Raw genomic sequence first — 13394 nt, 5'->3', positions numbered from 1 at the left:
CATACCTACACTGTTGACAGGGAAAGTGAATGCTATCAGAAGTCAGTTATTGGCATAGAATTGCAGAAACTAAGGAAACCTGTGGGGCATTTTCTTAATTGATGATTGATGTTTCCTGGGGGCCAGACAATTGTAGGTGGTGCCATTCCTGGACTGCCCACAGGCCAATCTGAGGGAGGCTCTTCCAAAATAGAAATCACCTCTTCCCAACTATTGTTAGCTCCATATCAAGTTGACAAAAATCAATTAACAAATATATAAACTTGTAGCTTTTTTGAAACAAAGTAATTATTTCAAATAAAGACCATCCTCTAAAGTTGTTAAGATAGATTGAAAAGTATGGTAGCAGCCGTAGTGATTTTGATCTGTGCTTGTACAAAACTAGTAAAACACCAGAGAAAATGTTCTCTGACCCAAAGAGGTTGCAGTTGACTGGGAATCACATGAAGACAGAGGGCTGGAAAGGAGCCCAAGCCAACAAGAAGGCAGTTCTGTATGGGATGACTTAGCATTGGGATGTGACAGTTAATCGGCAGCTCTTATAAGTTAAACATTGCGTTGTAGATAAAAAGAAGAATGGCTTAAGTTGGAGGCTGAGGGTGTTCTTTCTGTCTCCTTCCTTTCAAATTAGGTGGCACACTGCCTATATTTTAATTAATTTTCCTTTGTTAAGCCATGAAAATGAGGAGCCTTCTCACTAACCCTACATTCATTGCACAATGAAGCTTGTTTTGGGCAGGCTCCCTGATATTTCCAGAGGATTAATGTGAGCCAAATGTAGAAATCTGCTGGGTTATTGAAAGCTGACAATGATGTGTGTTTCCAATGCACATTTTCTCCCTTACAGATGTGAAATAATCTTGATGCGTTTGCCAACTGTAAATGTCTTTGTTGTTGCAGATACAGACGTGGTATATAAAACTGACACCGGAAACGTCATTAAACTGAATACAGAAACAAATGCTACCACATTGTTATTGGAAAATACAACTTTTGTAAGTAATGAATGATTGACTATATGCTTCATCCCATTGCCCATCAGCACTGTCTCTTTCAGTACTTCCATATCTGTAACTCAGTTCCAGTACCTGTACAGCATTTCAGGTAGAAAACTGAGAGTGGGGTATCATTAATTTGCGATAATTTGCTCTTCTCTCCTGTTGCATTTTATCTACTGATAGGTAGTTGCAGTTTGTTTCACACTATGCTGAGTTTCCCAGCACATTTACTGTAGAGCCATCTTTTCCTGTGCAATGTTTGTTCTTGGTACCTTAGCCATGGAGAACTGTCAGTGGTTCCAGAGTTTATTACTGGGTCCTCCATTCCATTTTCTTTCTTTTTTTTTTTTTTTTTTTTTTTTTTGTCAGTGCCACACTGGTTTGGATGTTGCTCTGTATGATGATTTGAGAGTGGGTACCCAATGCTTCTAGCATAGCTCTTGCTGTTTAAGATTGCTATGCATTTGTTCCTCTTTTGTGTTTACACAAACTTTAGGTTTGCTTTTTCTTCTAGTCTTCTGAAGAATCTTTTGGGATTTATATGCTGACTATACCAAATCTGTAATGGATGTAACACATCCATTTTTACAGTTTTAATCCTGTAATCACAGTAGCCTTGTCCGTATTTAGTGTCTTTTCAATTACTTTCTTCTAAACTTTGAAGTTATATTGTAGCAGTCTTCCACCTCATTCATTAAGTTAATTACTACTTTTATTTTTAAGCAAATGTGAAAAGCTTTCTCTCTCTCTGTGTCTGTGCTGTGTGTGTGTGTGTGTGTGTGTGTGTGTGTGTGTGTGTGTGTGTGTTAGAGGTTAACATCAGATGTCCTCTTCCTCATTTTTTTCTACCTCTCAAGATGGGTTCCCTTCACTGAACCCAGAGCTCACCTCATCTCAATACTCTTTTCGGAGTTAGCTCTGAAAGCTTTGTAAGAATCCAGCAATGAACTCTGTTATTCCTGGGCTTTTCTTCTCTGCAAGGCATTTATTTGTAGTTGAATCTTATTGCTTTCTATGAATATGTTTATAATTGTTGATTTCTGTGCTGGTTCACATTGTAGAGCCACTGGGGAAGAGGGACCCTCAAGAGAAGGATTATCACTATAAGACTGGCCTGTGGGCTGGTCTGTGAGGCATTTTATTGATTGATGGCTGATATGGAAGGGCCCAGCCCTTTGTGGGTGGTACTAGGAAAAGAATTTCAGTGGTTAGGAGCGCTAGGTGTTTTTCTAGAGAAACTGGGTTTTATTCCCATCATCCATACGATGGATCTCAATTGTCTGTAACTCCAGTTCAAGGGGATCAGATGCCTTCTCCCCTCAATATGTACTAGGTGTGCACTTGGTTTATGGACATAAATGCATGCAGACAAAACACCTATACACATAAAATAAATATTTTTAGGAATAAAAAATAAAAGCTGAGCAACGATGGAGAGAAAGCCACTAAGCAACCAATCATTATTAAGGTGTGTGTGTGTGTGTGTGTGTGTGTGTGTGTATAAATAATTGTGTCATTAGGAACAATAAGGTGGCTTGGCAACCTGCCTAGAGCATGATGACCTGACTTATGCATATCTCTGGAAAACACATGCTCACAGGAGAGAACTAACTCCTGCAAGTTGTCTTCTGATCTCCCCATATCTGGCCCCCATACATGAATGTATACTCAAAAACATGTCCACGAAATAATAAAAATATAATTAAAATTGAGTTATTAATTAAGAAAAATGTTTTTGTTTTAATGGTAATAAATCGATTCATATCTATCTAGGAATAATTGATGTAGATAGAATACTTCATAGTACTTAAGTACTTTACGTTAGACAGACTGCCTACTCTCTAAGGGTATGAACCTCCGTTAGTGAGATAAAGTCAAATATCATGAAAAATTGCAGAAAGCAACATAGGGCATCCTCTAGCATTTTCTCATTATGTGAAGGAGCATTGTATGTTCCTCAGGGACCTGAGAGAAGATACAAGAACCACCAAGAGATTGCATGATAGTGGAAAAGGAACCCTCCATAGCATGATAAGACAGTGAGAAGGAAGAGGAGGTTGTGCATCATAAGCATATGATCATGAAGTCCAGACTGAAGTCAGTGTGGCTCGTTTTCTACAGCATTCTCTTACGGATCAAAGATCACACGTATTTTCATTGTTCCTTTTCCCTGTAGTAAGGAAAGTGTGCTAGTCCAGTCAAACCTTTCAGGTTAGGTTTCGATCCCCGTGTAGGAATAGTTTGTGTCTCAGACTGATTCCTGCTAGTCATGCTCCCTAGTTCAGATGAATAAGATATTTATTTTGATGACAAATTGTTTTTGTTTCCATTAGAATTTGTTCATTACCTTTTTCAGTGCCCGTGACAAATCAAGAAACAAAGAAAGAAAAATTACTTTATCATTCCATAATTTCAATTCTTGTATTTTTAGGGCATAGCTTTCCATCTCATCCCACTGCTACATGCTCCATATGCTAATTAATACAACTTCTTTAGGCTTATGAATCTATACTTTTACAATTCCATTGATAACTAGTTGTACTCCCCTTTATCTGTAGCTTTTAATAGAGCCACATTTAGGAAATATTCTGATTACTATTCGTCTATGATGCATAGGCTCCCTAAATTCATATATGAAGCAGTTCAGTTAAGCAGTTATGAGTCACCAATGGATCTCCAGAATGCCATGGAGAAGAGAGGAGTAGAGGTAAGGAGAAGGTAAGATGGTGTTCAGATGCAGCTAGTTAAACAAAAATTGAGATAAAAATCAAAGTATCACAAGTTTTGTATTCATTCCTCAATTGAGGGACATCTGGGTTGTTTCCAGATTCTGGCTATTACAAATAAAGCTGCTACAAACATGGTTGAGCAAATGTCCTTGTTGTATACTTGAGCATCTTTTATATGTATGTCTAGGAGTGGTATAACTGAATCTTGAGGAAGCACTATTCCTAATTGTTGGAGAAAGTGTCAGTTTGATTTCCACAGTGGTTGTACAAGTTTTCATTCCCACCAGCAGGGTAGAAGGGTTCTGCTTTCTCCAAATCCTCTCCAACATGTGTTGTCACTTGAGAATGGAATATTACTCAGCAATAAAAAACAAGGCAATCATGAAATTTGCAGAAAAATGGTAGGAACTGGAAAAGATCATCCTAAGTGAGGTATCCCAGAAGTAGAAAGATACACAGGGTATATACTCACTCATAAGTGGATATTAGATGTATAATATAGAATAAACATACTAAAATCTGTACACCTAAAGAAACTAATCAATAAGGAGGACTCTGGCCAAGATGCTCAATCCCCATTCAGAAAGGCAAAGAGGATGGACATCAGAAGAGGGAGAAAACGGAACAGGACAGGAGCTTACCACAGAGGGTCTCTGAAAGGCTTTATCCTGTGGGGACTCAGAGCAGATGCTGAGACTTATAGCAAAACTTTGGTTGGAGTGCAGGGAATCTTATGAAAGAAGGGGAACATGAAGAAAAACCTGGAGAGGACAGGAGCTCCACAAAGAGAGTAACACAACCAAAAAAAATCTATGCACAAGGGTCTGTTCTCAGACTGATACTCCAACCAAGGACCATTCATGGAAATAACCTAGGACCCCTTCACAGATGTAACCCATGGCAACTCAGTGTCCAAGTGGGTTCCATAGTAATGGGAACAGGGACTGTTTCTGACATAAACTGATTGGCCTGCTTTTTGATCATCTCCTCCTGAGGGGGGAGCAGCCATACTAGGTCACAGAGGAAGACAATGCAGCCACTCCTGATGAGACCTGAAAGGCTAGGATCAGAAGGAAGGAGAGGAGGACCTCCCCTATCAGTGGACTTGAGGAGGGCCATGAGTGAAAAAGGGGAAAGGAGGGTGGGATTGGGAGGGGAGGAAGGAGGGAGTTACAGGGGGATACAAAACAAATAAACTTTAATTTATAAAATAAAATTTTAAAAGAATTTTTAAAAAATAAAAGTATCAAGATATGATTTCAAAATTCCATTTCCTTCCAACTCTAAGATAGTATTGTTAAAAACAATTATATTTTTAAAGTTCACATTAGGTTAATATTTTGATTTAACATTTCTCCTAAGTCATGGTATTAAAAATTATTTATCAGAATTAAGAAATAGTCCCTTTGCACATTGACAAGTACATTATTTATAGCCATAATTAATCATGATAGTAAATATGACTAAAAAACTCATAATAAAATAATAGGAAATCAATTGAGAAACTTTATTGATTAAAATTGTCAAGTGTATGGCAATATAGTTAGATGCTTAGAAATCATGCCTATATATATATATATATATATATATATATATATATATATATATATATATTTACTTTTATTCATGTGTTTATGTGTGTGCCATAAGTCTTCATTGCCCATGGAAATCAGAAAATGGCATTAATTCCGCTGGATATGGAGGAATAGATTGATGTAAGCTGCCTGATGTGGGTTCTAGGAACAAAGCTTGGGCCCTCCACAAGAACAGCGAATGTGTGACACCACTGCCGGGTATTTAGATCCTGATTTCCTTTTTAAATTAAGGTAATTTGTTACCATTTTTTCATTCCTCATTTTAAAACATATCCTAAATATGATTATTGGTTATTTTAAGTTCTATAATTATGGGTTGAAGACTCTAAGTCAGAATAATATTGGGCATAGCTGTTAAAAGCATAATTTTCACGAAACAAATTCTTTTCATGAAAAGATTACCCTACAGTCTTCTTTATGATTTGAGGTAGGTGAATTTCTGAGGCTGAAGTGTCCTGAAAAGCTTACTTCTCCTTAAGTGTGAGGATGGCAAAGAAATGATCCAGCTCCAAAACAGTTCTTAACCAGCCTAAGCATTTGGAAATGGTGTTTGTCCGGGCAGAACTAATTCAGAAAAAAAAAAATTGTGCAGAGTGACATTCATTACAAGCATCCCTATGTGTCACTGGGATAGTTTTATTATTGATAATGTGATCATTGACAGTGGCCATGAACAAACAAACAACAGCCATACATTATTCTGTCAAATTACTTTCTGAAATTAAAAAGTTGGAAATATATATAGATTCATGTACCTTATTATTGAGAATTGTTTTACAGAGAAGACTGAGGCACTGCTATGAAAAGTAATAATCAACAGATATGAATATCTAAGTTTTACCCCTTCGTCACCTATGTTAAGAGGGCTAGGAGGAAGGTTCCAAGGTTTGGAGCACTTGCCGCTCTTCTAGAGGACCCAGGTTTTTCCTTTCCCCAGTGCCCATATCCAGTGGCTCATAACCCTCTGTGTCACCACCTTCAGGGCATCCAAGGCCTTTGGCCTCTGCTAACACCAGTACTTATGAGTAAATACACACATGCAGGGATAATTCCAATACAAATATAACTAAAAATACATGTTTAAATAAACTCTTTAAAATTAATCTGAATCAGAAATAGATTCCTATACTGGAAATATGTAATACAATGTATATTGGAGAATGTAATGCAAGCAAAATTGTAGCTAGACAGATTTGTTTCCACTGTCTGTTGACCATTACAAAAATAGTAACATGGGCTAAATGCAATGAGGGTCTATCTTTGTGGCCTGTGTAAACAACATCAGTCTACATTAAGACTCTGGGCTTGCCAACTTTCATAGTGGTCATGATTTTCTTTATTGTTTCCCTTACTGTGCCACTGTGAGCACAAAATGAATCGTGATACAGTTTTCAGAACGATAATAATAAAAGTAGGAAAGTCAGTAGTGGAAATTTTATTCTTCCTTTTACATGTCCACTTGGCCACACACTAATTTTAAAATTTAATTTAAAAATATGAGTACATACTCCAGTAGTCTCCATGTGTTTCAAGGACACTATGTTACAGTCTGGCCTGATTTATCCATAGAAGTCTCCCTGAGAGGAGAATAAAGCTAAAATAGCTCCAAATCTTACACCCACAGTATCATTACAGATAACCTAGAGTATGTTTAGCCTACATTATAACTCTAATATCTACCTATGAGTGAGCATATACCATATGTTTTTGCTTCTGAGATACCTCACTCAGGATGATCTTTTCTAGTTTCCACCATTTGCCTGCAAATTTCACAATTTCCTTGTCTTTAATAGCTGAGCAGTATTCCATTATGTAAATACATCACAATTTCTGTATCTATTTCTCCAAAAAGGAAGACCCTAGGGAAGATGCTGAATCCTCATTCAGAAGGGCAAATGCAATAGACATCAGAAGCAGAAGACAGGGAACAGGACAAGAGCCTACCACAGAAGGCCACTGATCAAAATTGGAGGCTGAGACTCAAAGCCAAACTTTAGGCAGAGTGCACAAAATCTTATGAAAGAAGGGGGAGATAAAAAGACCTGAAGGGGACAGGAGACCAACAGAGACAAAAATCAATCAATCAAACAAACAAACAAACTGGGCCCTGGGGACACTGCAGAGACTGATATCCCAACCAAGGACCATTCATGGAGATAACCTACAATCACTGCTCAGATGTAGCCCATAGACTCAGTCTCCAAGTGGGCTCCCTAGTAAGGGGGACAGAGTCTGTCTCTGACATGAACTCAGTGGCTGGCTCTTTGATCACCTCCCCCTGAGGGTGAGCAGCCTTGCCAGGCCACAAAGGAAGGCAATTCAGCCAATTCTGATGAGACCTGATAGGCTAGGGTCAGATAGAAGGGGAGGAGGACCTCCCCTACCAGTGGACTAGGGGAGTGGCATAGAAAGAGCCAAGGGAGGGAGGGATTGGGGGGAGAGGGAACAGGTTAAAGCTGAGATACAAAGTGAATAAACTGTAATAAATAATTAATAAAAATTAAAAAAAACATAGCATATAAATTCTACTAAGGTATCATTCACAGAGACAAAACACTTATTATTAAGGGCAGGTAAGATGAGTCAGCTGGTAAGGAGGCTAGCTTGCAAGCCTGGAAACGGGGTGAACAGACCTAGAAGACCCAATCTTCTGATCTCCACACAAATACTCTGGTACAATCACCTCAGTTAGCTCTCTCTCTCCCTCTCTCATACACAGAACAATAATAAATACCTTTAAAAATATTTTGCTTCCCTTCCCTCTGACCCTAGCCCATCAAGTCTCATTAGGACTGTCTGCATTGTTTTCCTCTGTGGACTTGGGGAGGAGCATGGGAGATGAAGGAGGAAGAGTGGGATTGGGAGGGTTTGAGGGAGGGGGCTACAGTGGGGATACAAAGTGAATAAACTGTAATTAATAAAAGTATAAATAAATGTTTAAGAAGATGAAATAAATAGAAAAAGAAAAACATTCTTAATTATGTCCACTGTTGCTAATAAAGCCAGCTAATAAAATACATTTGAACATCTTCTTCTGATCAAAATAAAATGTTAGAATGTAGATCATTTTTCTTTGTAAGACATGATGTGGTTAAACAGTTAAATGAAAGTTTAGAACTACTTCTTCCCAATGTCCTCCTGGAGACATGCTGTAGTCCTGTCGGCACTTGCTTTTATGTAAGTGTTCTTTTGGTCCATTTGAGGCTACAGGTGTGCATCAGGCAAGAGACCAAGGATAGCATGAGTCACAGTCTGCCATTGCTTTTGACTTTGACCTCTTGAGAGGTCTGTGTTCTGCTTTGTGACCACAGCTAGTCCATCTATTTGGAGAAGTTTCATGGTGGAGTTATACACCTCTGACCATCTGACGGCTGCTTCAGACTTCCATTTCTCTTCTGAATAATTTCACATATGGCTAACTCCCAGTTGTGGAGCTAATTAAAACTTTTAAGGAGTGTTCATCAGAGAAAGTTTTAGACAGGAAAGCAAGTTCTTAGATCTATTGCACAGTTGGGTGGCTACAGTTAATGATAATGTGAATTTTAGAATCATGGAGAATACATTTCAGATGTCTTACCACCAAGACTAACAGATAAGTTGGGTGAAAATTATGTTAAGTGTCTTGATTTAATCATTGCACAGTGTTCATGAGTAACAAAACAACACATTGTACCCTATAAATACTTATATGTAGAGTATATATTTATAATCTCCCTACTAATATAATAATATATGAGGATGATCACTTGCACCTGTATTCTAGGACTCAGGACACTAATACAAGAATATTAGAATAAGTTCAAGGTCAGTTGGAGATACCAAGTGAGATCCTCTTTCAGCAAGAAAAAAACAATTTTAGCAAAATAAAATTAAAAGCTAAATTTCAGTATGCTACTGCACATCAAATTTTATATTCATTTATGGTGATTTAAGCAAACCAAATACATTTTCTAGAGACAATTAAGAATTCTGAAGTGGGAGATGGAGCCTTTCCCTCTCTGTTGGCCTCTTTTATATTCTTCATTTTTGTGATGCAGAAACCTCTTCACGTGGGGGAGGGTGGAGTTTGGAGTCTCCTAGCACAAGTGCAAATAGAATGCAGGCATTTGGATAGCACAGAGGAAGCACAGTAAGTTAATAGTGAACGTACTTCTGAGACACACGAGTTCAAGGAGGCTCTGGTTTATGGCAAGCACAGATTGATAATAGCAGTCCATCACACTGTCGCAAAGCTTTATCAGCTCCCAGTGCTGCTTATCAAGAAACTGAGGCTTAGAAAAAGGCCTCTAGAGTCATCTTGAGAGGAAGAGGAAAAGGCTTTGACTTCTTGTTCTACTTCTAACATACCCGAATGTCTCTTTCAAAATCATTTCTAAAGATTTATAAAATACAAAAGAAATGTTCTTCAGTATTTTATTTTTATTGTTTATTAATGGCTTTTTTTTTCTTTTAAATGTACAAGTACATGAATGAATGCTGAATATGCCTGGCTTACGAATTCTATCTTTCAAAATCACTGAGGTAAAAGTATCACAATCCCCACTCCTGAATATTTAAAATATAAGGAAATTGTTTTTTAAGGCTTAATTTTTTTTGTTTATTTTTTTATTTTATTTTATTTTTTATTAATTACACGTTATTTACTTTGTATCCCCCCTGTAGTTCCCTCCCTCCTCCCCTCCCAATCCCTCCTTTCCTCCTCCTTCTCCATAAATGCTCCTCCCCAAGTCCACTGATAGGGGAGGATTTCTTTTCCTTCCTTCTGATCCTACTCTGTTAGGTCTCATCATGAGTGGCTGCATTGTCTTCCTCTGTGGCCTGGTAAGGCTGCTCCCCCCTCAGGGGGAGGTGATCAAAGAGCAGGCCAATCAGTTCATGTCAGAGGCAGTCCCTGTCCCCATTACTATGGAACCTACTAGGAGAATGAACTGCCATGGCTACATCTGTGCAGTGGTTCTGGGTTATCTCCATGCATGGTACTTGGTTGGACTATCAGTCTCACGGAAGGTGCATGTGCCCAAAATTTTTGGATCTGTTGCTCTCGTTGTGGAGCTCCTGTCCCCTCCAGGTCTTACTAACTCCCACTTCTTTCATTAGATTCCCTGCAATCTCCTCAAAAGTTGGCCATAAGTCTCAGCATCTGCTTTGATGGACATCTCTGAACTGTGTGCATGCATTACCAAGGAAGCAGAATCCCTGAAATTAGAGTAATAGATAGTTGCTAGTCACAACATGGGTACTGAGAATTGAACCTGTGTCCTCTGGAAGAGCAAGTAGCACTCGTAGCACTGAGCCATCTCTCCAGAAGTCAACGGAGTGTTTATTCATTGTCTTGTGTTATTTTTAACAAATTTATTTGTTTTATTATTTAAACAAAAACTAATAGGTTGCCACAAATACTTAACAAAACATTAGGGAAGGTGTTTGAATTAAGTGTTTATGTTTGTATGTATGTATGTATATATATATATATATACACACACACACACATCAATACATAACAATAGATAATCAATATGATCAATAGATAGATAGATGATAGATAGATAGATAGATAGATAGATAGATAGATAGATAGAGATCCACTTGTAGGTATCTAGTAATTGAACTATGTGTTTTACCACCATCTAATCAGGAAAATATGACCCCCCCTCCATTTAATAGAGAAAGAATTGTGTGGTTTTATTGACCTCATTGAAATCGGTTGCTTTAATTTGACCAGAATTTTATTTTTATCATAATTTAAATGTCCCAGTCTCTACCACATTTCTTTGCAAATAACTTTGGGATTTGTGTGCTCTCTCTCTCTCTCTCTTTCTCTCTTTCTGTCTCTCATTCTGTAAGTCTTTCTGCCTTTGTCTTTCATTTTCTCTGTGTCTGTGTTTGTCTCCATTTCCCCGTGTAATCTAAAAGGAGTGATCTAGTTTAAATTGATGTTCAGCTATGTGTGGCTACTCATGTCAGTTATCCTTCATCCAGCACTCAGACTGGGCCACTTTGTGGGTGCTGGACCAGTCTGGACTACAGAGTTGACCATGCTTTTAGGCAGTGGGATTCACTTTAATTCACATCTTCTGCTCACACATGTCACAGGTTTGCTCTGCTCTGCCCATGACTTCTGCAGTGTAGGGTATGGCAGTACATTAGCCCACATTCCTACATCATAGCTTCATGGGTAGAAAGTTGTTTCTTCCCTTAGTTCTCAGCAACCTCAATATGTGAGTCTTTTCCTTACTGAACTGAAAACCTCCAGTTATTTTATAGCTACCTTTGGGCATATTCAGTGTTCAGCTTTACTGCTGCTGAGTACTGAGTCCTTTCTTAGATGAAATTAGGGTTACTTAAACCCAAATGCTTTAGTTACCTTGCTATTGTGACTTCAGTAAGCAAAGGTTTATTTTGGCTTATGATTCCAGGAAAGCAAGGCAACAGGAACAAGAAGCAGGCTAGTCACATTTTATACTTATATAAAGTAGAAGGAGAACAGAAAAGGAGGCTCCTCTATATACCCGATAGGAGCTCTACAAGGACCAAATTTATCCTGGCATAGGGTATTTTCTGAGTCTGACACTCAACCAAGGACCATCTAAGGATATAACCTAGAACTGCTCGGATGTGGCCCGTGGTAGCTCAGTAACCAAGTAGTTTCCCAAAGTAAGGGGAACAAGGTCATCCTTAGCTACATATTTAAGGCAAGCCTGTGCTTCATGAGACTGTATCTAAAAATAACCAATTATGAATTTAAATATTAAAATATTTAATATTAAAAATAACTAATTATGAATTTAAATATATTTATCATTTTTTTCTTAATTACTTCATTGTTAATTTAGATGAATTTCTACTTTTTGTTTAGAAGTACTATGATTTTAGTCTTCTATTTTATTTACTTGAGTTCACCCTTGTATGTGAGGAAAATAAAGTCTCATTGTGCATGTGAGACACACAGGATTGTCTGAAATGACTATTCTTTGCCATGGAATAGTTTCTACACCTTTGTCGTATATGAATCATCCAGAAGTATATGAAATTCTGTCTACACTCTCTATATCGTTGTCTGCGTATATATGTAGATTAACTCACAGGCAGATATTTCCCCAACCCCATCTTTCTTTAGTTATGCCCTGACAATTTTAGTGCTTTGCTTTTAATTTTTATTCTTCTCCATATTTTCTTTCTCTTTGTCTTTATTATTGGCAATTTCATCTGTGTGTATAGTAAAAAAAAAAATGTTCACATCCACTTATCCTCTCCCCATCTCCTACATGTCCTACTAACATGACCTTCCAGATTCATGTTCTGTACTTTATTACCCACTAAGACCACTTAACATGGCCCATTTGACTATGCATGTAACACTACTAGGTTATGGGAAACTTACCAGTGGCCACACGTTTTGAACAAGAGTCATTCTCTCCTTTTACAATGAGCAGCTGGCAATAGCTTCTCAGTTTGTAGTGGGTTCTGAGGACACTCCTGATCTTGTAGGTAACCATAGCTACTGTGAGTAGATGAGTGTAGCAGCCATGTCATATCCAGAAAATAGTATTTCACTGCATCCTTCTTCTTCTTCTCTGGCTCTTGCACTCTTTCTGCCTCCATGACTGTAATGTTCCCGGTGGTGCTTTAATAAGCAGCAGGAGGAGAGTTGCTTTAGATGCTCTGATTAGATTGGAGGGCTGAGTCAATTATTCTTAGAATTTTGTGTAGTTCTGCATTTGTCCTCTTCTGCCCACTGCAAACAAAGCTGGGAGGAAGCCAGCTCTATATGCACAAACATCATAAAGCATTTGACAATGCTATGATATATGTTCCTTCACATGATGATTACATTGGTGAGTGTTGATATCCACGTCATCACGGAACTTTCCAATTCCCTTCTCTTCTCTTCTCTTCTCTTCTCTTCTCTTCTCTTCTCTTCTCTTCTCTTCTCTTCTCTTCTCTTCTCTTCTCTTCTCTTCTCTTCTCTTTTCTTCTCTTCTCTTCTTTCCTTTCCTTTTTTTCCTTTCCTTTCCTTTCCTTTCCCCTTCCTTCCTTCCTTCCTTCCTTCCTTCCTTCCTTCCTTCCTTCCT

At 38.1% G+C, this 13394-nt stretch overlaps 1 protein-coding gene across 1 annotated transcript in view; it reads left to right on the top strand.

Annotated features, from left to right (window-relative positions):
- The window catches only part of Dpp10 (dipeptidyl peptidase like 10), a 706326-nt gene that overhangs the window by 319426 nt on the left and 373506 nt on the right, over window positions 1–13394 (top strand). Inside the window, exon 4 of the mRNA XM_055601904.1 lies at window positions 901–995. Within this exon, the coding sequence (XP_055457879.1) occupies window positions 901–995 (95 nt within the window). The remainder of the gene's footprint in view (window positions 1–900; window positions 996–13394) is intronic.

The sequence above is a fragment of the Psammomys obesus genome, unplaced genomic scaffold (assembly GCF_907164565.1).
Source record: "Psammomys obesus unplaced genomic scaffold, mPsaObe1.curated_primary_1811, whole genome shotgun sequence".
In the NCBI taxonomy this organism is placed as follows: Eukaryota; Metazoa; Chordata; class Mammalia; order Rodentia; family Muridae; genus Psammomys; species Psammomys obesus.
The sequence above is the reverse complement of the archived record's forward strand: the minus strand, read 5'-3'. Positions and strand labels throughout refer to the sequence as shown.